Genomic DNA, 24360 nt, shown 5'->3' with positions numbered 1-24360 from the left:
GCAATAAATGCTGGTCGAGCCAGCGAAGCCCACAACCCATGAATGAACAATAAAAAAAATCTTCTTTCAAGCTGGTATTCTGTATCTCTAAGTTGTGTGTATGTACATAATGGTGTTAGCTATTTACTAATGTTAATTCACTAAAGCTAACTCGTCATTTTCTTTTAGATATTTGAAGTTTTTAAGTTGATATGTTCACCCTGCTGGAAAAATAAATATCTCATTATAGTCTTTGTGAATGGATGGCGTCTTATAGAGAAAATTGGGATGCTCATAAAGTCTCACACAGTACTTACTTTTGTATTATTAAACCATAGGTATTTTAAACATTCTTACTGTTTTCCAGTTTTATCATTTACATGCTGACATCTGTCAAAGGTTCAAGATTTATTTTTGTTCACAAAATATGGAAAACAAGGTGGTATGTGAATATTGGTCGAACCTCTTTAGAGCAACATAACATTAATATTAAAGTACTTTTCCCATGACTTCCAGGAGCAAGAAATGCAAATGTTTATTTTATCATTTTACAGTAGTTGAGAAAGCATTAGAAAGGCTTTTGGGTAAGGTCATGTTGCACTTTCAAGAATGTGCAGCAAGACCTTGTGGTATAATGCAAGTCAGGTAAGGTCAAGCCCCAGGGATTACAGTGAACATTTCACACACTCTGAAAACTAACCAGTTTATTCATGACTCTGAAGGCAGAGCTCTGTGTTTCCTTCAGTTCTACATTGCCTTGGTGAAACCGTAACTGGTGTACAGCACTTACGTCTCCTTATTTGAAAAATATATAATTGCGTTAGAAATAGTTCAGAGAGGTTTTACTTGTCTCATTCCTCGGAGGATGAAGGTTTTATCTAATGGAGAAAGATTGAACAAGTTGGGCATCTACACATTGGAGTTTAAAAAAATGAGAGGTGATCTTATTGAAGCATATAAGACCCTCTCTGAGGGTCATTTGTATGTGGAATTCTCTGCTGCAGAAATCAGTGTTCTTTGATTCTCAATCCTACCACCTATGGGAACAGTTTCTCCCTATCTACTCTGTCAAGAATCCTAATGGTTTTTAATACTTCTATCAAATCTCTTCTCAAACCAAAATGAATTCCTTTACATCTCTGCGTGGAATTTAATCTGCCACCTTCCTGCTCATTCCACCAGCCTCCAAACATCCATTTGATGTTTAACACTATCCTCCTCACACTTCACAATAATTTTGTCTTTGGATAATGTCACCAACAGGCAATCTGTGGATGAGGAAGAGACAAAGATCAAGGATAGATCCTTGTTGTTCCAGTGGTAACAGTTTAGGGTGGGAGGAAAAGCGTTTTCTTCACATGCATTGTCACTGACCTGAAAATGTAGGAGAGTCACGGAAGGAGGGTACAGTGGGCGGCATGGTGGCACAGTGGTTCGTATTGCTGCCTCACAGTGCCAGGTACCCAGTTCAATTCTGATCTCGGGTGACTGTATTGTGTTGCACGTTCTCCTCGTGTCTGCGTGGGTTTCCTCAGGTGCTCCGGTTTCCTCCCACAGTCCAAGGATGTGCAGGTTGGGGAGATTGGCCATACTAAATTGTCCCTTGGTGTCCAACAAGGTTACAGGGATACATGGGGGCCTGAGCGGTGTGCTCCTTTGGAGCGTTAGTGCAGACCCAATGGGCAGAATGGTTTCCTTCTGCACTGTAGCAATTCTATGATTCTGTATGTGGTTGGCCATGCCACAGATTGCAGGGAAAACAAGGAAGGAAAATGCAATGCATTGGCTGCCAGCCCCCAACACTTCAAATTTAACATTTTTATCCTTTTATTTAAATTCTTCATGGCCTTGCAGATCTCGATCTTTGCAATGTCTGCCAGCCCAACAACCATCCAGATAACCCTGCAATCCTCCAACTCTGGCCTGCCAAGCATCTGTCTTTGGATGGATGTTGATTTTTGTCTTCATTGAAAGCATCATCTAAAAGGAAGTTTTGTTTTATTGTAATTTCTTGGCCTTTGTTCACTGCCTCCCCTAGTAGGCTGGCTGACATGGATACTCCTTGAGAGAGGACTTGAAATATTCCACTTCATATCATAACATACTCCTGGATCTCAATGTACAAGAATCTAAAACAATCATTTCTTCTTTTTCACTTGTGTAAAAAATTCCATTGTTTCTCTGAGGATGAATAATCCCCTGGCAGTATGTCTCTAAACCCAGATATGTACCTTATCATTCATGTGTAAATGAATCCACATCATCTGCTGACTCAAACAGACAATTTCAAACCATCTTCAACTACAAGGACTCACAAGGGTATATCTCTTAATTGACAAATAGAACTAGACAGGCTTCGACTTCCGGTGGCGGCGATGAAGGAGTAAGTCGCACATTTGGTGGCTCCAGCTTGGGTCGCACTTTTGGACCTTTTCCCCCGATTTTCTACCGGACTTGAACTGTAAAACTGAAGACAGAGGCAATTGTGTACTGAATTCCCACATCGGCGCATGGAGAGAAGGACTAGAGGTGCTCGTAAAGGCAGAAACAGAGAAGGCTTGGGCTGAAGCTGCAGCGGTAGACAGCATGGCGGAGGACCGGACCTCTGGATTGTCGACCCAGCGGTCAACGAAGCAGCTGATGCAAGTTATTCAGGAAGGCTTTGCTAAGCAGAAACGGGACTGCTTGGACCCTATAAAAGAATCGATTGAGCGGTTGGAGCTTAGATTGGACGCCCAAGATCGAGTGATCCAGAAGATGGAGAAGGCGCTGGCTGAGCAGGAGGGACACAAACTGCGGTGGAGTTGGAGGCGGGGATGCTGAGAGACCAGCAGAAGAAGCTCCTATGGAAGGTGGAGGACCTAGAGAATAGGCCTCGCCAGCAGAACTTGAGTATCGTTGAACTCCCAGAGGGGTCCGAAGGAGCGGATGCTGGGGCATACATCGTAGATATGTTTGAGAAGTTGCTGGGGGATGGGGCATTCTCCCGACCCTTGGAGGTGGACAGGGCTCACAGAGCACTCGCAAGGAAGCCGCGAATGGGAGAGCTCCCGAGGGCAATGGTGGTGAGATTCCACTGGTACTTGGATAAGGAGCACATTCTACAGTGGGCCAAGCAGACACGGAGCTGTAAGTAGGACAACAGTATCCTGCCGGTTTACCAAGACCTGAGTGTGGAGGTGGCCAGGAGAAGAGCAGGCTTCAACCAGATTAGGTCAATCCTTTTTAAGAAAAAGGTGAAGTTTGGACTGTTGTATCCGGCCCGTCTCTGGGTCACGTATGAGGAACAGCACTTTTATTTCGAGTCGCCTGAGGACGCGCTGGACTTCGTGAAAAGGAAAGGACTGGTGGTGGACTGAGAACTTCTGAACTTTGCTGCAACGTTCATGTTTTTTTTTTCTTTTTGTTTCTCTGTTCTTTAAAAAAAAAGTTTCTCGTTTTTCATTTTGTGGAAGCCTTGTCAAGCCTTCTGTATTGATTTGGGACCACTGGCAGAGCTGTGTGAGTCAAGGTTTTCATTTGCACTGTTGCGAGATGGAGGTGTGCTTGTTTAGATTTTGGTGTTTTTCTGTCGGGCAATTGTGTAGGGATTGTTTGATGTTGGAGTATGTTTGTATGAGCGGGGGGGAGGCTGCGGAGGGAACAATAGGTTGGAGACTATCCAGCGCCAGGGATGTGGGCCACCAAGCTAGCTGGGCGGGCTAGCTCACAGAAACGCAGTGGGGGGTGTGCATATGTTCGGTTTATCAAAGGGGTTGGGTTACAGAGTGTTGTTACTAGGGAGGGGAGGGGGGGAAATGTTCTGCTGACGACTTAAAGACTTGGGCCAAGGGACAGAGAGGAGGTTGGGGGCGGAGGCTGCCTGGGGGCGGACCGGTGGAGGCGCAGAGCATGGGCTGGAGGCAAGCCCAAAAAAGGGGTGGCTGATCGGCGAAGGGGGGGGGGGGGGGCAATGAGCCCCCCAACTAGGCTGATCACCTGGAATGTTCGAGGGTTAAATGGGCCGGTCAAGAAGGCACGTGTGTTCACGCATCTTAGGGGATGGAAGGCGGACGTGGTAATGTTGCAGGAGACGCACCTTAGAGTAACTGACCAGATTAGATTGAGGAAAAGCTGGGTCAGTCAGGTCTTTCACTCGGGACTGGATTCAAAGACTAGAGGGGTTGCGATCCTGATCAATAAGCGGGTGGTGTTTGAGGCGGGTACAATAGTTTCAGATGTGGGAGGTCGGTACATTATGGTCAGTGGGAAATTGGAGGGGGTGCAGGTGATATTAGTAAATGTGTTTGCGCCAAAGTGGGATGATGTGGAGTTTATAAAGAGGATGCTGGGGAAGATACCGGACCTGGACTTGCACAGATTGGTCATGGGAAGGGACCTCAACACAGTTATTGACCCTGGCTTGGACCGGTGAAACCTGAAAACTGGCAGGGTGCCAGCAATGGCAAAGGAAGTAAAATGGTTCATGGAGCAGATGAGGGGTGGATCCATTGAGATTTGGGCAGCCGAGGGTGAAGGCGTTCTTCTACTCACAAGTGCATAAAGTGTACTCCCGGATTGATTGATTTATTTTGAGCAGGCCTTACTGGCAGGGGTGGTGGACATGGGGTATCCGGCGATCACAATCGCAGACCATGCTCCTCACTGGGTTGACCTGCAGGTTAGTAAAGACAATAACCAGCGCCCGCACTGGAGGTTAGATGTGGGACTTTTGGCTGACGAAGGGGTGTGTGAGTGGCTGAGGAATTGTATTCAGAACTACCTGCATGTCAACGACATGGGAAATCTCAGCAGCGATGGTCTGGCCAGCAGAATGCTTGCACAGCAGCTTAGAAAGTGGGAGGCAGCCAGGGAGTTAGGGAAAGTAAATGACGGAGATGGGAACCTGGTTGGAGATTCAGCAGGGGTGAATAAGGGGTGAGTACGGGGCCGGAGGGGATGAGGCACTTCTTCGGAGGGGCTGAATTTCCCAACGGTGGACAGGGAGCTGGGAGAAGGGCTGGGGGCCCTGATCAGGTTAGAAGAGATAGTGGAGGGTCTGAAGGCCATGCAGACGGGTAAAGCCCCCGGGGCCGGATGGGACCCAGTGGAGTTTTTAAAATGTTCTCTGGGATATTTGGGCCGGTGTTGATGAGGATGTTCAATGAGGCAAGGGAAAGAGGGGTGCTGCCCCCGACAATGTCACAGGCCACGATTTTGCTGATTCTGAAGCAGGACAAGAACCCGGAGCGCTGTGGGTCCTCCAGGCTGATATCCCTGTTGAATGTCGACGCCTAACTTCTGGCCAGAATTTTGTCCTCCAGGATTGAGGATTGTGTTCCGGACGTTATTGGGGAGGACCAGATGGGGTTTGTTAAGTGTAGGCAGTTGGTGGCCAATGTAAGAAGGTTGTTAAATGTGATCATTATGCCCCCGGAAGGTATGGAGGTGGAGGTAGTAATCGCAGTGGATGCAGAAAAGGCTTTTGATTGGGTAGAATGGGATTATCTGTGATAGGTACTGGGACGGTTTGAATTCGGGCGGGGCTTTATTGACTGGGTCAGGTTCCAGTATCAGGCTCCTATGGCAAGTGTACAGACGAATAGGACAGCACCGGACTATTTTAGACTGCACCGGGGGACGAGACAGGAATGTCTTCTCTCCCCACTGTTGTTTGCGCTAGCTATAGAGCCGTTCGCAATTGCTCTGAGAGCCTGAAGGGGCTGGTCCGGGGGTGGGGGGTGGAGCACAGAGTCTCCCTCTATGCAGACGGCCTGCTTCTGTATGTAACGGACCCATTAGAGGAGATTGAAGAAATCATGAGGATTCTAGGGGAATTTGACTGGTTTTCGGGGTATAAGCTAAATATGGAGAAAAGTGAGATGTTTGCGGTCCAGGCGAGGGGACAGGAGCGGCGATTAGGGGAGCTGCCGTTTAGATTAGTAGGGGGAAGCTTTAGGTACCTAGGCATTCAAGTGGCGCGGGAATGGAACCGGCTGTATAAATTAAATCTGGCCCGGCTAGTAGACCAAATGAAGGACGATTTTCGGAGATAGACGCGCTCCCATTATCATTAGCTGGGAGGGTGCAGACGGTTAAGGTGACGGTCCTCCCGAGATTCGTATTCGTGTTTCAATGTCTCCCCATCTTTATTCCACGGTCCTTTTTTAAACGGGTCAACAAAGTGATCTCTGGCTTTGTTTGGGCGGGCAAGACCCCGCGGGTAAGGGTGCTTGAGTGGAGTTGGGGAGAGGGCGGGCTGGCGCTGCCAAATTTTAGTAACTATTACTGGGTGGCGAATATTGGCATGATCAGAAAGTGGGTGGTTGGGGAGGGGTCGGCATGGGAGCGTATGGAGGCGGCTTCATGCAAGTACACCAGTTTGGGGGCGTTGGTAACTGCACCTCTGCCGTTCCCGCCGGCTCGTTACTCCACCAGCCATGTGGTAGTGGCGGCCCTGAGAGTCTGGGGGCAATGGAGGAGACGTGGGAGCAGAGGGAGCATCGGTCTGGTCCTCAGTCTGTAATAATCACCGGTTTGCCCCGTGATGTATGGATGGGGGGTTCCGGATACGGCGGAGAGCAGGGATTGAGAGGATGGGGGATATGTTTATAGAGGGCAGCTTTCCGAGTATGACGACACTGGAGGAGAAGTTTGGGTTGGCGAGGGGAAACAAATTCAGGTATCTGCAGGTACTGGACTACCTACGTAAACAGGTGTCAACCTTCCCGCTCCTACCGCTGAGGGGGATTCAGGACAGGGTAGTTTCCAGAGGGTGGGTAGGAGAAGGGAGCATATCGGACATTTACAAGGAACTTATGGGGTCAGAGGAGACGCAGACCGAGGAGCTGAAGCGCCAGTGGGAGGAGGAGCTGGGAGGTGAGACCGAGGATGGTCTATGGGCGGACCCGTTGAGTGGAGTCAACGCGACCGCAACATGTGTCAGGCTCAGCCTGGTACAATTTATGGTCGTTCACCGGGCTCACATGACAGTGGCCCGGATGAGCAGGTTCTTTGGGGTGGAAGACAGGTGTGCAAAATGTGCGGGAGGACCAGCGAACCATGTCCACATGTTCTGGGCATGTCCGAAACTTAGGGGATTTTGACAGGGGTTTGCAGATGTCATGTCCACGGTGTTAAAAACAAGGTTGGCGGTGAGTCCAGAGGTGGCAATTTTCGGGGTGTCGGAAGACCCGAGAATCCAGGAGGAGAAAGAGGCAGACGTTCTGGCCTTTGCATCCCTGGTAGCCCGGAGACGGATACTATTAGCTTGGAGGGACTCAAAGCCCCCGAAGTCGGAGACCTGGCTATCAGACATGGTTAGCTTTCTCTGTTTGGAGAAAATCAAGTTTGCCTTGAGAGGGTCACTGTTCGGGTTCGCCTGGAGGTGGCAATCCTTCGTCGACTTCTTGGCGGAAAATTAATCGTCAGCAGAAGGGGGGCGCAGGGGGGTTAGTTTAGCTTAGAGTAGGGGGTTAATAAAGGTGGGACCTGTAAGGGAGGGAGACAGCTTTTGCACTATATTTATAGTTTCATGTACATTGTTTATTGTGTTGTTGTTATAATACCAAAAAATACCTCAATAAAATGTTTATTAAAAAAAAGTCAGGCTTTTGGACAAAAAAATCCCTCACAGAAGTCATAGAATCACACAATGCAGAAGAGATCCATCATCCCAAGAAGCCCAGAAAGATACTTTAATTGACACTAAGTCCATTTCCCAGCATTTGGCCCACTACCTTGCATGCGATGACATTTTAAGTGCTCATCCAAGTCCTTTTTAAAGATTGAGGATTCCTACCTCAATTCCCCTCCCAGGCACTTCAATCCAAATTCCCCCCACCCTCGAGGTAAAAAAGATTTTCCTCAAATCCCCTCTAAACCTCCTACCTTTCACCTTAAAATTTTGCCCCCATGCTATTGACCCTTCAACTAAGGGGAACATAGGATTTCTATTCACCCTGCCCATGCCCCTCATAATCTGACACACCTCAATCAGGTCCCTTTAAACTTGGGACTTGGTCAATAGGAACGACCAGCAAAGGGCTCGTCTGGGATTTGAAACCAGCACCTCTTGCAAACTCACGAATTAAAATACCTGGAGTGAGAATCATACCCCTAGACCAACGAGCCACCAGGCTATGAAGACAAAGTCCTCGAAATTGAACCTGTTGTGTATATAGGACATGTATTTTGCAGTCATACACTGCAGATTATTTCATTTAAATTTGATGATTAACTATTTATTTTATCACACAGGGCTGATTTGGCATGCAAAAGTTCTCAACAATAAGCTCAGAAGTTTAAATATGATATAAAAGACAACACTAATAATCTTATTAGGAACAGAAGTTCTGACTCCTATGTACAACCGTGTCGCGTCTTTTCGTCCGACGTCACTTCGTCCAACGACACTTCGTCCACGTCTTTTGGTCCAACGTCTTTTTGTCCGCCCGTCTTTTGGTCCAACGTCACTTCGTCCAATTATCCAATTACAAATTAACTCCGTATAAAACCATTTAATTGATAAAATGCAAGTACAATACAGCAAGTGAATTTAATTGCTAAAATGCAAGTAATTGATAAAATGCAAGTAAAATGCAAGTTGAAAAATGCAGTTAAAAAGTTAAAAAATCTAAAAATGCAGTTATAAAATCTAAAAGTTTACTAATTACTTAAAATTCCCGAAATTACTTAAAATTGATGTAAATTGTAAATTCCCGAAATTCCCTAAAAGTTAGATTTCCAGAACTGTACCCGAGAGAGAATAATGGGGAGAGGACAAGATGATTTGATATTCTACAATTCCGACAGACACAGATATAAGTGGGAGTCTAATTGGATTTAGACAATGAGTGCAGTTCTGAAAGAAGCAGGTTTAAACTCGATTTTCGTCGAGTGATTAAAACCTCTGGTTGACAGTGGGTTCTGACATTACAGGTCTGAAATGATCAAATATTCCATCAGATACAATGGCTCTCATCACGCTGGAGCATACATGGGTGAATATCCTGCAGCTTATCTTAATAATGTCTGGAGATCAAGCAGCACAAATGCAGAACTCAACTTCAAGAGGCGAAATAGGTGGAGAGGATCCTTGAGCAGTAACATTGAAAAACTAGATTAAACTATTTGTAATTGGATAATTGGACGAAGTGACGTTGGACCAAAAGACGGGCGGACAAAAAGACGTTGGACCAAAAGACGTGGACGAAGTGTCGTTGGACGAAATGACGTTGGACGAAAAGACATAGCACCATGTACAACCATCTCTAATCCATTAAATCCTTAGCATCTGAGTTCCCTTGCAGCTTTAAATACATAACTTGCATTGAAAGATTCCTGCATTTATTATTCCATCTAAAACAGTGGTTTCAAAACCTTTTCTGACCTTGCTCTTCCTTATAATTCTTTCTACTGCACCCGCTTCTCACCAAAAAAATTGACATCAATTTTCATAGTTGTAAAATTGACCCAGTATGCAGGCATTTCTCAGGTTAATGTCAGTACCATTTGTATCGTGGACAAGTTGTAGGTGTGTATGATTGGCAGTTTGAAAGGTCCCTGAACAATTTTAATTCTTTCCTTAGACAGATCTGACTTCAAATTTTTGAAATAATTGCTACAGTAAGTTTTAAACTGATGTTTACTATTTGAAGTCCAATGCTGTATTATTGAAGTTACTGATAATCAGTCATTAGAACTAACCTGAAAGCAGTAGAGTTGATGTTTGTTTCTATGTATAAATACGAGTAAAGTGCTCAAGAGATTAGTGCTTAATGAATTGTGTGGTCTGACTACAAATACAAGGAACAACTGGGTGAAAGGTCAAGTACTTAAAATTATTACAGTATTTTGTATTCATTACAATAGTATAAATTTAGTCATAAAAATAGTAAGTACCATTGTGTAATTATTTCACTGGACAAATGATCCAGAGAATATGAGTTCAAATGTCACTTTGGAAGATTTAGAATTCCAATCCCACACTAATAGTAATAAACTGCCCCCTAGGTTTTGCTACTCTACACTTTCATGGGATATGGGTGTTGCTGAAAAGTCCAACATTTGTTGCCCTTCAATAATTGTCCTTGAACTGAGTGGCTTGCGAGGCATTTCAGATGGCAGTCAAGTGTCAACCACATTGCTATATGTCTGTCGTCAAGAGTAAGGATGGCAGATTTCCTTCCCTAAAATAAATTAATGAACCAGATGGATTTTTACAACAGTGGTCATTGCAAATTCCAGATTTTTTTTGGTGGGTTTTGAGCCTGTGCTCCCCAGAACATTAGACTGGGCCTCTGGATTACTAGTCCAGTGACATTGCCGTGCTACCACCGTCTCCCTGAAGTGCCGTTCATTTATATCTAATGACTACAGTCCCTGTTAGTTACCGACAGCATGATGGGAGTGCCTTCACCATATGGACTGAAGTGATGCAGAGAAACTAGGGATGAGCAATAAATGTCAGCCTTGCCAGCAACAACCAGATTCCAAGAATGAGTACAAATAATTGTTTGAGCCATTTTACAGCTTGTGTGTACTTGTGTGTATGTATGTGTGTGTGTCACACACCATTTTAAAAATGATTAAAAGTATAACTAACAGCAGCTGGAATTTCATTGGCGATGATGCAGTCCAGCATCGAGAAAGTTATAAACTGTTGATTAAACATTTAAGAAGAACATTCAGAAACTATTTTGTGGAAGGATAAAAATTCTCCCTGTTCAAATTAATTTTCATTACATGTTTGTTTTAAGCCTTTTTTTAAGATGTCATTTGAACAAAACCATTCCACAGTGTTTTATGTCATAGAACACCCAATGCATCTTTCTATTGGATATTTTTTATCTTAAAATCCACAGTATGTGTTGGGTTGTTTCTGATTCATGTGACATCACTGAAAAACACAGACACGTTTAACAATTCTGCGCTGCAGGATTTAGTTGTCAAGCTCTAGACATAATCCAGGCCCTACAGATAAAGAGTCATGCTAAATATGCCAATTAAGTGTTGTAGCAGTAATATTTCAAACATTAAATGTTTTGAAATTCTACATTTCTAGGACAGTATCTTGGGAAAGCTCATTACAGTGGTTGTTAACCTATCTACTCCTTTATGTTTGAAGACAGTGTTGTCTTTATACCGTGTGGTTAAAACAAGGAATTTCATGGCTCTCTGCTCTGACTTCTATATAGCAGACAACAGAGGATGTTTATCCAGCATTTTAGAAATCAAATGACTATGAAAAAATTGCAATTCACAAAAGACAAGTTAGCAGACTGTTAAACAATTGGTCAAAGCAAAGTGAATCAAATTTGAAACACTGCTCTGTGACCCATCTGGAGTTACTAGTTTGTCATCTCTAAAGCCTTTGTCAATGCTGTTTTTAGTCACAACAGGAATATTTCACATGCTGTAATGTAACATTTTGCAGTATAAATGCTGTAATTCATTAATGTATTTATTAAGAAGGAAAAATGAGAGTATAATCTGTTTAAATACCTGAAAAAAACTTTCCATGAGCATTTGCAGTAACAGGGAATTGTTATTGTCTCCCTTACAGAGTAAAATGATAGAGGATTTATTACTGTGTAAATCTATTATTATAATTATGAGGAGCAACCTACTTTAGAAAAGCTACAATTTATTTCTCCAGTTACTATTCAAACTGACATTAGTTTCTTGTTATATATATTTCTTCCCTGACAGCCTATTGGATCTTTGAACCCAAAACGTGCCGTCTTCTATGCGGAGCGCTATGAGACATGGGAGGATGATCAAATTCCGCCTCACCATTACAACACCCATTATTCTACAGCTACTTCCACATTATCATGGCTTGTCAGAATCGTGAGTATCTTCAATTACATATATTATTTAAAATTACACATCTATAGCAAAAACAGGTAATTCAGCCGAACTGGTCTATATCAGTGTCGTTGGCTATGGGCGCGATTCTCCGCAAATGCGGAGAGTCGTGAAGGCTGCCGTGAAACTGGCCGTGCTTCACGGCAGCCTCTGCGCCCCCTCCCGGGACCCGATTCTGCTCCCCGGTCGGGGCTAGCAGCGGGGCCCCGTGAACCACGGCATCGCAGGCTTAGCGAACTTCGCTAAGCCCGCGCGCCAAGGGTAACGGCGGCTGACGGCACGATGGACGGCTCCAACCCGCGCATGCGCGGATGACATCATCACGCATATGCGTGGAACCCACGCATGCGCGGACCGTCATGCCCCTCAGCCGCCCCGCGGACTGATCCAGCGGGGCGGCGGAGGAACAAAGAGTGCGCGGGGTTCGGGCCCGCTGCCCGCGATCGGCCGTGCCAATCGGTGCCATGGTTGTGCAGAACGGCATTTTGCAGCCGTTTTCACGAACGGTGAGAGCAGGTGTGTTGGAGTTCATGAAAACGGCCGTAAAGGCCTGGGAAACGGCCCATCGGATAGGGGAGAATCGCTGTTCGCTGTAAAAAAACGGCGAGCAGCGATTCGTGTCGTTGGGCGGCCGTGGGGGGGGGGGGGGGGAGAATAGCGGGAGGTTGGGAAAAATGTTGGGAAGGCCCTCCCGCTATTCTCCGACGTGTCGTGGGGGCCGGAGAATCACGCCCTATATTCTTGGGACGCTTACTGTGGATTATTTTAAGGACACAACGCGTCTTTAGTTATTGCTTCCTCTCTATTTTTGGTGCCCTTCCCAACCAAAAGCTTGGATCACTTCAAAGTTGAGGGGCGGGATTCTCCTACCCCCCGCCGGGTTGGAGAATCGCCGGGGAGCGCTGCTCCGACGCCGGCTGCCGAATTCTCCTGGGCCAGTTTTTTGGCGGGAGCAAGGATCATGCATGCCGGTTGGGGGCCATTGGCAGTGGCCACCCGGCGATTCTCAGGTCCCCGATGGGCCAAGTGGCCATCCGTTTCCAGCCAGTCCCACCGGCATGGATTAGACCATGTCCGTACCAGCAGGACCTGGCTCTGAGGATGGCCTGCGGAGTCCTTGGGGGTGTGCGGGGGGATCCGGCCCCCGGGGGAGGCCCTCATGGTGGCCTAGCCCGCGATCGGGGCCAACCGATCTGTGGGCGGGCCTGTGCTCTGGGGGCACTGTTTCCCTCCACGCCGGCCTGTGTAAAGCTCTGCCATGGCCGGCGCGGGGAAGAAACCCCCTGTGCATACGCAGGAATCATGCCAGCGGTTCTGGGAACACGCTGGCGCTCCTGCGCATTCACCAACTTGCGCTGGCCGGCGGAGGCCCTTTGGCACTGGTTGGCGCGGTGCCAACCACTCCAGCGCCGGCCTAGTCCCTGAAGGTGTGGAGGATTCCGCACATTCTGGGCGGGCCGACGCCGGAGTGGTTCACATGACTCTTTGGCGCCGGTACTGCCCGCCCGCCGTTTGGGGGAGAATCCCGGACGAGGACAGCAAAGTGACCTTCTCTAAAGCAGTATTGTTCTGCATCTGGCATGTTATAAGACACATGAGAGTTTGGCCAGATTTTCCATTCTTCCCTATGAGGTAATGCTGATTCTATTCAGTGCTTATCTTCAGAATGGGGACAGGAGAATTTGGGAAATTAGTCTCTGGAGAATGAAGGCTCACACCCAGTTCAAAGATCATTAAGGTTGAATGGAGTGTCAGTCAGTCAGGCATCCCAGATTATCTATTTTGAAACTTCCGTATCAAATATTTAGCATCTAGTTCTCTATTAAAATATAAAATTTTATCTTGAATGTATTATTTTCACCATATTTATCACTCAAATCACTCAAAATATTTGCCATTTGAATGTCAGCTATGAAAAATTATTTGGTTTGGTAAATTACAAGTTCTATTCACCTGTATTTTAATCGACCAGAGCAGAGGAGTGAGGCTCATGTTTATGGCCAGGTCTTAATACTACTATAAAATCATCAGATAGAATCTAGCTCAGAATGAGGCCATTCGGTCTGTCGCATCCATGCCAGCTCTCTGCAACTCATTTAGTCCCATTCCCCCACTATTTTTCGATAGCCCTCCATTTTATTTCACTTCAGGTAATGACCCAATTCCCCTTTGAAAGCCAAGATTTAATTTGGCCCCTCCACGCTATCAGCTAGTGCATTCCAGATCCTAACCACTTGCTACATAAAAAGCTTTTTGCTCATTTGTGGTTTTGCCATTTTATCAGTGGCCCTCTGGTTCTTGACCCTTCCACCAATGGTAACAGTTTCTCCATCTGCCGTGTCTCGATCACTCATGGTTATGAAGACCTCTAAAAATTCTCCTATCAACCTTCTTTGAGGAGAACAACCCCAGCTTCTCCAGTCTATCCACGTAACTGAAGCCTCTTTTCCCTGGAACTATTCAATGTTTACTCATCAATGTTTTCTGCGTCCTCTCTAAAGCCTTCACATCCTTTCAAAATGCGATGTCTATAATTAGAGACAGTACTCAAGTTGACTTCAAAACAGAGTTTTATGAAGGTTCTTCACAGGTTTCACACCCTGCCATTCCACTTTCAATTATTTGTGCACATATATACCTAGAGGTGTCTCAGCTCTTAATAATAATAATCTTTATTAATGTCACAAGTAGGCTTAAATTAACACTGCAATGAAGTTACTGTGAAAATCCCCTGGTTGTCACACTGCAGCGCCTGTTCGGGTACACAGAGGGAGAATTCAGAATGTCCAATTCACCTAACAAACACATCTTTCGGGCCTTGTGTGAAGAAAACGGAGCACCCAGAGGAAACCAATGCAGACATGGGGTGAACGTAACGTGCAAACTCCGCACAGGCAGTGACGCAAGCTGGAATCGAAGCAGGGACCCTGGCGCTGTGAAACAACAAATGAGGCAAAGAGCACGAAGACAAGCATATTACAATAGATCTGCATAAAACATCAACCACAAATTCCCCCAGCCATGCTAAATACCACCTTCAAAAAGTGGAGACAAGATGGGGGCACACTGATGGTCAGGAACTTTTACATAGGGCACAGACTGGCGACATTAGACAAACTGATTAAGTGGAAAAAGGACAGGAAATCTGGCATCTTCAAATAAAACGCTTTCTACGCAAGGAGATAGTAGGGTACCCCGAGGCCCCAGAAACCACACTATTAGAGGACTGGATAGGCACAAGCAGCAAAGATGGGGGACTATGTGGGAAAATATACGGACGCCACTGGACGAGACCAGACGAAAATAGGAGGACGAGCTGTGGACAGGGTGGGGACTGTGGAGCAAAGCACTGAGCAGGGTTAACTCCACCTCCTCCTGTGCAAGGCTAAGCCTAATGCAGCTCAGAGCGCACCTGACCAGATGACCAGAACCCGAATGAACAAGTTCTTCCCGGAGGTGGAGAACAAATGTGAACGCTGCCAGAGGGGCCCGGCCAGCCACACCCACATGTTTTGGGCCTGCCCCAAACTTGCTGGGTTCTGGACAGTCTTCTCCGAGGCAATGTCCAAGGTTATGGGCGTGAGAGTGAAGCCATGACTAATTGTAGCAATCTTCGGGGAATCGGAGCAGCCAGAACTACGGATGGGGAAGGGGGTCAACGCCCTTGCTTTCGCTTCCCCAATTGCACGTGGAGAATCCTGCTCGGTGGGCAATCAGCAGCACCACCCATAGCTGCAGACTGGCTTGTTGACCTTTTGGAATTTCTCCACCTGAGAAGATTAAGTATGCCACCCGAGGGCAGAGGAAGGCTCCCTAGATACATGGGGACAGTTTGTCGGCCTGTTCCGAAACCTGTTTGAGGCCAGCAATGAGGAGTAAGATAAGAAACCGGGAAAGAGAGGAAGAAAAAGAGGGAGGATAAGGAGAAAAAACCCCAAGATAGATGGGGAACCAAAGGAATGCGCAACCCGGGTTTGTGGGGGGGGGGGGGGGGGGGGGGGGGGGGGCGGAGGAGGAGAAAGAGGAAAGGCTGGAAAGTCACAGAAGAGGAACACTTTCTATAATTAATGTCAATCCTTAATAAAGTAACTTATGTAAAACTACTCTAGTAGCATCCTAGCTATTGAGTTTTATGAGGTCTCATCGCTGGACACCCCCTTCAGCAAGCTTGTGTGATGCATTGGGCTGAATTCACCACATTCTGCAGTTCTTGCCATTTTGGACTGAGCAGTTGCCATACCAGGCTGTCATGAAGCCAGATAGGATGCTCTCTATCGCATATCTTAGAAGTTTGTGAGACTCGATGCAGACATGTCGAATTTCTTCAGCTTCCGTAGGAAGTAGAGACATTGTTGGGCTTTCCTGACTGTTGCTTCAACGTGAGTGGACCAGAACAGACTGTTGGTGATGGTGACCCCCAGGAACTTAAAACTATCGACCACTTCCACTTCAGAGCCATTGATGAAGATGGGAGTGTGCGTCATGCTACGCTTCCTGAAATCGATGATCAGTTCATTGGTCTTTCCGACATTTAGAGAGAGGTTGCTTTTGGTACACCATGCAGCCAAGTGATTTAAAAAAAAAGGTTAATGGGGGTTGTTGGGTTACTGGTATAGGGTGGATACGTGGGCTTGAGTAGGGTGATCATTGCTCGGCACAACATTGAGGGCCGAAGGGCCTGTTCTGTGCTGTACTGTTCTAATTCTAATTCTAATTCTAACTCCCTTCTGTAGTCTGATTCGTCGTTGTTTGAGATACGGTCCACCACAGTCGTATCATCTGAAAACTTATAGATTGAGTTGGAGTTAAATCTTGCCACACAGTCGTGTGTGTATAGGGAGTACAGTGGAGGACTGAGCACACATCCTTGCGGGGCTCCTGTGTTGAGGACTATTGTAGAGAAGGTGCTGTTGCCTATCCTGACAGATTGTGGTCTGTTGGTGAGGAAGTCAGGGATCCAGCTGCACAGGGAGGGGTCAAGTCCAAGATTGCAGAGTTTGGTTATTAGTCTTGTCAGGATAATGGTGTTGAAGGCAGAGCTGTAGTCTATGGACAGCAGTCTTACGTAGGTGTCCTTGTTGTCGAGGTGTTTCAGTGTTGATTGTAGAGCCAGTGAGATAGCATCTGTTGTGGACCGGTTGCGGTGATAGGCAAACAGCAGTAGATCGAGACCATCTCGGAGGCCGGCGCTGATCCACTAATCATGACTAGCCGCTCGAAGCATTTTATGATAACAAACGTCAGTTCCACCGGTCGGTAGTCGTTGAGGCAGGCTACCTTGTTCTTCTTTGGTACTATTTGGTATTATGGTGGTTCTCTTGAAGGAGGTGGGTGTCATAATATACACATCAGTATATGATGGTGCAGAGACACACACTGACTGACACACTGCAAGACCAATCAACACACACAACATAGCAGCCAATCACCAGTTAGGGCACGCTCACTATTAAGCCAGAGGGCACTAGTTTTCCCGCTCATTCGGGATGCAGCCTCTGAGACAGACAGAGCCCGCAGTCAGTAGCACAAACATCCACCATGTGCTAGCAGTATAGGCTGGTCAGGTTAGGCATAGGTCTTCAGTCAATCTAACATAGTGTCGACCCACAGTGCAAGTATGTTTAACAGCTCTTAGTTAAATAAAATAGAGTTGTACTATTACAAGTGTTGGTAGTCTGTCTATGTTACTGCTAAGGTAAACGTAGTCTCCACAGGTCCAGAGTACTCAACACATCAGTGGGGACCTCAGAACGGAGGAGTGAGGTGTTGAAGATATCTTCAAATACACTTGGCAGCTGGTCGCCCAGGGACTCCGTCGCTTTCCGCGAATTCACTTTCAAGAAGGCAGCTCTTACCTCTGAGGCTGTAATAGTGGGTATGGGTGTGTCCAGGGCTGTTGGGGCGGGTGGCACTGATACATTGGCTGACTGCTCAAAGCGGGCATAAAACTTGTTCAGATCATCGAGTAGGGATGCTCCAGCCCCAGATATTCCGTCTGGCCTTGCTTTGTAGCCTGTGATCTTGTGTAGGCCCTGCCATGGTCATCGTAGGTTAGTGTCATTGGCCTGGGACTCTAGTTCGATGCGGTATTGTCTTTTTGCATCCCTGATGGCTTTCCGTACACCGTAACTGGATTTCTTATATCGTCCAGGGTCGTCAGACTTGAACGCCTCCATCCGGATCTTCAGCAGGGAGTGAACCCTTTGGTTGAGCCAGGGTTTCCGATTGGGAACACCGGTATTGTCTTCTTTGGTACGCAGTCCTCGACACACTTACTGATGAAGTCTGTGACAGTGGTTGCGTACTCATCCAGATTAGCTGCCACGGACTTGAATATGGACCAGTCCACAGACTCCAAGCAGTTGCGGAAGATGTCCTCAGATACCTCGGACCTGCACTGCATGGTTTTCTTGACTCACTCAGCATGCTTGAATTGCTGTTTGTAAGCCGGAAGTAGGAATACCGACTTGTGGTTGGATTTGCCAAACTGTGGTCGGGGAATGGAGCGATAGGCACCTTTGATGCTCATGTAGTAGTGGTCCAGGGTATTTGCACCTCTGGTGGGGCAGGAGATATGTTGATGGAGTTTGGGTAGAACCTTCCTGAGGTTGGCCTGGTTGAAGTTTCCAACCACGATTGTCAGGTCTTCGGGGTGATTTGTTTCTTGGTTGTTGATGGTGGAATGTAGTTTGTCAAGTGCTTTCTTCACTTCCGCCTGGGGTGGGATGTATTCTGCTGTGATGAGTACTGAGGTGAATTCACGTGCGAAGTAGAAGGGGCGACACTTCACGGTTAGGTATTCTAGGTCTGGGGAGCAGTGGCACATATATAAAAAAAAACACTGGTCCTCGTGCTGCTCTTGGGGAACCTCAATATGTACTTTCCTCCAATCCAAAAATCAACCATTGTATTGGGGTGACACAGTGATTAGCATTGTTGCCTCACAGCTCCAGGGACCCGGGTTCGATTCTGACCTTGGGTCACTGTCTGTGTGGAGTTTGTAAGTTCTCCCTGTGCCTGTGTGAGTTTCCTCCGGGTGCTCCGATTTCCTCCCACAGTCCAAAGATGTGCAGGTTAGGTGAATTGGCCATGCTAAATTGCCCATTAGTGTCCAAAGGTTAGATGGGGTTACAGGGATAGGGCGAGGGGTTGGGCTTAGTTAGTGTGCTCTATCTGAGCAGAAGGCGGTACGGACTCGATGGGCCAGATGGCCTCCTTCTGCATTGTAGGGATTCCATGGATTCAGTTTCTAGTCATTCAGCCAAATTTGTATCCAAGCTCCCACAATTCCTTCAATTCTAGAGCTTCAACTTTGCCGGATATGTTGTGGCTCTATCAAGACTCCTCCTGGAAGTCCATGTATACCATATCAATCACAATACCCTCACCAACCATCTTTGTTACCACATCAAAGAAACCCGGAGGGATTCACCGTCCCCGGGATGTTCAGAATGTGTTCCCCAATGGGACGGAGAATCAGGCATAGGGACAAAATTGGGATCGGCCCCGGGCGCAGGCCCGAATGCTATGCTCCAACCCCTCATTGGCGGCGTGAAGGAGTTCCACTCCGCATGCTGGTGGGAGCATCGAAAAAAATGTAAATGAGTTGTAACAACCCATTTGTTTCTGTTTCAGGGGCGCGGCGCCCTATGCTCTGCGCTCCTGTAATTCTCTGATCCCCGTGGCCAGGAATCATGTGGGCGAGGTTCACTTGAGAACCTGACATGGTGGACCTCATGGTGGGTCAAGGGGGCAAGCGCTGTCCCCTTGACCCACCATGAGGTCCACCACGCCAGGGCCACAATTGTAGAGACCATCCAAGGCCATTCCCCCTGCCCTTCACCTCAAATCATCCCTGAGCCCCCATACCGCACAGCATCCCCCAACCCTCGGATTGCCTGGGCACCCCTACCCCAAAGTATGGGGGTGTCCCACCTCCCACAGGGACCCCTGTAATGGGGGGGACCTCCATAGCAACTCCCTACCTAAAGGAACACCCACACACAGACAGCCCCCCCACAAAGACCACCCCCCCCCCCCCTCCCCCCCCTCCCCCCGAAAAAAAGATCCCTGTCTGAAATCTAGAGAGCAGTCCAGGCCGGGGATGTGGAGAACATGTGTCCATTATATGTTCCCACAGATTCACATTCTGCAATCCATTTATGGCTTTGGAGTAGTGGTTTGTGATTGACAGTTCGTAAAAAACACCTGACACTTTGATCCATTAGTGCAGTGAAATCACATCCCTGTGTGATTAGAATGCACTTAGTGCAACTTACATCACGGTAGCATGGTGTTTAGCATAAATGCTTCACAGCTCCAGGGTCCCAGGTTTGGTTCCCGGCTGGGTCACTGTCTGTGCGGAGTCTGCACGTCCTCCCCGTGTGTGCGTGGGTTTCCTCCGGGTGCTCCGGTTTCCTCCCACAGTCCAAAGATGTGTGGGTTAGGTGGATTGGCCATGCTAAATTGCCCGTAGTGTCCTAAAAAATAAGGTTAGGGGGGGGTTGTTGGGTTACGGGTATAGGGTGGATACGTGGGTTTGAGTAGGGTGATCATTGCTCGGCACAACATCGAGGGTCGAAGGGCCTGTTCTGTGCTGTACTGTTCTATTACATCTCTTTGATGTGGGCAATGTTTACAAATACTGGGACTGCACCACTTAAACCACTGAAGCATGAAGGGAGATGAATAGCTCAAAGCTGCAGATGATTTGTCAATCACAAACCACTCCTCAAAAGACATGAATTAATTATAGTTAGTGAATCTGTGGGAACCAAATACAGACTGCTCACCTTGGAGGAAAGAACACGTGGAGCTGCAAGGTAAGTAGTACAGCTATAATACTTCCCACAGCCCCTGTCTGGACTTCTCTCTCGTTTCCAGTGTGTGTATGGAGGAGTGTCTCTGTGTGTGGTTTTCTATCCTCTGCCACCCCCGAAATGGCATAATTGCGTCACGCGCCACACGTCCTTGGAACGGCGTTGAAGCGTCACCGGAAGGCCATCCCTCGATGTTCCGCCCCCGATGGGCTGAGTTCACGACTGCGCGGGGTATGTGTGGTCTCAGCGGTCGGAAGCCCGGCATGGCAACTGCAAACTGTGTCCAGCGTTACCACAGTCGGCCGGAAGCTGTGCTGCTGGCCGGGGAGCTTCCGCGAGGGCTGGGGGGGAACAGGTGGGGGGTGGCCATGGGGGCACTATTTAGCAGGTTGGGTCTGCGCACGGCCAGCGCCATGTTTTACCTGTGCAGCCACGGACCCGGCCTTTCTCCAGCCGACTTGTACCCGGCGCGGCTGCTGGCCCCTCACCAGTCGTAGGATCGGTGAGGGTTCGGTGCCAATTTTGACGTCATAAAACGCCACAGTTCCCACACCGGTAGCCTCAAAAATGGTGAATCCAGCCCATAGTCTCCCAAACGGAGAATCCCGCCATCAAACTTTAAGTTCACTAAACACGATCTGCCCTTAACAAATCCATGCTGACTTTCTCGAATTCACACTTGTCCAAAATCTGTGAATTTTTCAATTAAAGCAGAAAATGCTGGAACTTCTCAGATCTGTCAGCACCTGTGCAGAATTAGCTTTTCAGGTCAGTGTTTTTTCAACAAAGCTCAGGAAAAACTAGAAATAAAATGAGCAACTGAAAAGGGTTAGGGCGTTGGGGACTCAGCTAGAAGTAAGAGCCTACTGAAGAATGCCGAACAAGAACATAGAACATAGAACAGTACAGCACAGAACAGGCCCTTCGGCCCTCGATGTTGTGCCGAGCAATGATCACCCTTACTTAAACCCATGTAACCCGTATACCCGTAACCCAACAATCCCCCCATTAACCTTACACTACGGGCAATTTAGCATGGCCAATCCACCTAACCCGCACATCTTTGGACTGTGGGAGGAAACCGGAGCACCCGGAGGAAACCCACGCACACACGGGGAGGACGTGCAGACTCCACACAGACAGTGACCCAGCCGGGAATCGAACCTGGGACCCTGGAGCTGTGAAGCATTGATGCTAACCACCATGCTACCGTGAGGCTGCAACCATTGTAAATAACGAAAGACAACAGATTAATATGTAGTTTTGGTTTCGATGTATGTTCACGACTATCTTTGTTCTGCATAACATAAACAATTCTGAATAAAAACATGTAAAAAAAAAAGAAAAGGGTTAGGGGGCAGAAACGTTACCTACTGACAGCTGTCGGCCAATCAGAGGCCAGCAGCTCTTGTGCCCAGCAGTGGCACTCAGAATACAGCGGCTGCTGGGGGTGGCACAGTGGTGCAGTGGTTAGCACTGCTGTCTACGGCGCTGAGGACCCAGGTTCGATCCCGGCCCCGGGTCTCTGTCCGTCTGGAGTTTGCACGTTCTCCCCGTGCCTGCTTGGGTTTCACCCCCACAACCCAAAGCTGTGCAGGTTAGGTGGATTGGCCATACTAAATTATCCCTTAATTGGAAAAAAAATAATCGGGTGTTCTAAACTTATTTTTTTAAAAAGAATGAAGCGACTGCTGCCGGAATGACAGGCACCAGAGTTACAGGATCGCAGAAAGACCCAGACCACAAGGTGGGAGATGTCATTTGACAGGGGTGAAGGTTACGTGGAGAGGGGTGCAGCGTTCGGCAGAAATCGCCTGCCCAATTCCTGATGTCCAGTCCCTCCTTCAGGCCTAGAAGTAGCAAGCTGGCCACACCGTCTGACCTGCCATGACCTGCCTGTCGACAGGTCCGCCTGCAGCTGGGTGGTGTGATGACACCTTTAAGTGGTCATTTAAGAGCCTCAGTTGACAGTGGGATAGTAGCAGGGTTTGAATACATCACCATCCGCTTGAATAAGTGCCCTTCCTGCATCCATGTTCACCACCAGCGGGAGCAAAAGATTCCGGCCAAAGGGTTTGGTCACGGACAAGTAAAGAAGAAAAGATGCATCTAAATTAGCGATGAATGACAAGATAGCAACCATCTGAATGCAAAGTTTCGGAATTCTGAAAGAAGCATCAGGACAAAAAGGCAACCCAACAGTCAAAAAACATAAAATGGTTAAGAGGTTATGTTCCAAAATGATTGAATAGAACCACTGTCTCCATTGTGGTTCATTTTTTTTTACTGGTTTGGTTTTCCCTCATGTTTCTTTCTTTTCAATATAACCTCGGTGAACATAACCATATGTCGAATGTTCAGGGCGGCATGGTGGCACAGTTTTTAGCACTGCTGCCTACTGCATTGAGAACCTGGGTTCAATCCCGGCCCCGGGTCACTGTCCGTGTGGAGTTTGCACATTCTCCCCCACAATCCAAAGATGTGAAGGCTAGGTGGATTGGCCATGCTATTTTGCCCCTTAATTGGAAAAAAATAATTGGGTACTCTAAATTTATTTGAAAAAAGATGTGTAGAATGTTCATTGTTTACTGTCAGTTATATCCTATTGCCGTAAAATCACTAGCTTGGTAGATAAAATACTAGTTTAAGTTTATATCTAACTTTTGAAAGAACATAAATATGTATAGCCATATACAACTGATTGTAAGCTTTTTATTATTTATTTTTGGCCTTGTTACAAATATTACATTCTTAGCGCTGCCATAAGATTTAAACGGTCAGTGGTATTACAAGAAACTAGTGCAGGTCCTAAGAATTTTCTGTCTGTAACAAAATTGCTGAAACATTTTTTCAAAGCAGGCATCAGTATCTAATACTATTAAAAAAGAAATGGGATTGGTACATGGAGTGTAACTTTATTAAAGCTTTGGACAGGCAGTCAGCCATATCTAATAAAACTGATTAGGTTCCACAGTTTGACATGAAATTACAAAATCAGATTAGGCAATGACATAACCTTTGGGTTACTCTGCTACATGGATTTTTGATGTTTTTACAGAACGCACTAAGATTATTCTGCAATTTCATACTACTCTCTTCAGTGAAGAACTGAAATGTATGCGTGGGCAATAGCTTCTGAGTAGAAAAAAGTAAAACTTGCTTTGAATTCATATTTTATCCTTCTACAGTATTTGTTGTATGTGGCAAAAAGGCTTATTGATAAGCAGCAGGACCAAGTTCTAAGCAAGCATTGAAACATCACCCGCACTAGCATATATAAAGTAGGGTTCCAGTTGCATGTACACATACGCCCACTGGAATGTAGGATTTAATCATTTGTGCAGTCTATTTTTGGCTAGTTGTATCAATACATCGTTTTGTGCCTGTGGTTTGAAATTCCAACATCATCACACTGTTCAAAATCATTGCAACCATCCTTTAAAATGTAACTCAGAGGCATTTTGTCTTAAGCACATGTCCAATACTTAAGCTGTTCAGCAATTCATGGAATTGCTTCTCGTGACTTGGGACTTCTGTAAGAGCAGAGATGTTATGCTGAGCAGTATTAATAGGACACTGACTTATCGACATTGGGATGCATTTACGAGTTTTCAGAATGGGGGCAGGCTTTGACAGTACTGGGATAAAGTCTGCCCCTAGCAGATTTTTAAAACTAATTTGTGGGATGTGGCCATCACTGGCAAAGTCAGGA

The 24360-nt window shown here is 46.8% G+C and overlaps 1 protein-coding gene across 12 annotated transcripts in view; it reads left to right on the top strand.

The window, feature by feature from the left end:
- Positions 1 to 24360, top strand: part of nbeaa (neurobeachin a) — a 1044979-nt gene that overhangs the window by 893857 nt on the left and 126762 nt on the right. For all 12 annotated transcript variants that reach the window (XM_038817846.1, XM_038817850.1, XM_038817848.1 and 9 more), the window contains one exon: positions 11671 to 11811. In XM_038817846.1, the coding sequence (XP_038673774.1) occupies positions 11671 to 11811 (141 nt within the window). The remainder of the gene's footprint in view (positions 1 to 11670; positions 11812 to 24360) is intronic.

This window comes from Scyliorhinus canicula, chromosome 14 (genome assembly GCF_902713615.1).
Source record: "Scyliorhinus canicula chromosome 14, sScyCan1.1, whole genome shotgun sequence".
Classification (NCBI taxonomy): Eukaryota; Metazoa; Chordata; class Chondrichthyes; order Carcharhiniformes; family Scyliorhinidae; genus Scyliorhinus; species Scyliorhinus canicula.
The sequence above is the reverse complement of the archived record's forward strand: the minus strand, read 5'-3'. Positions and strand labels throughout refer to the sequence as shown.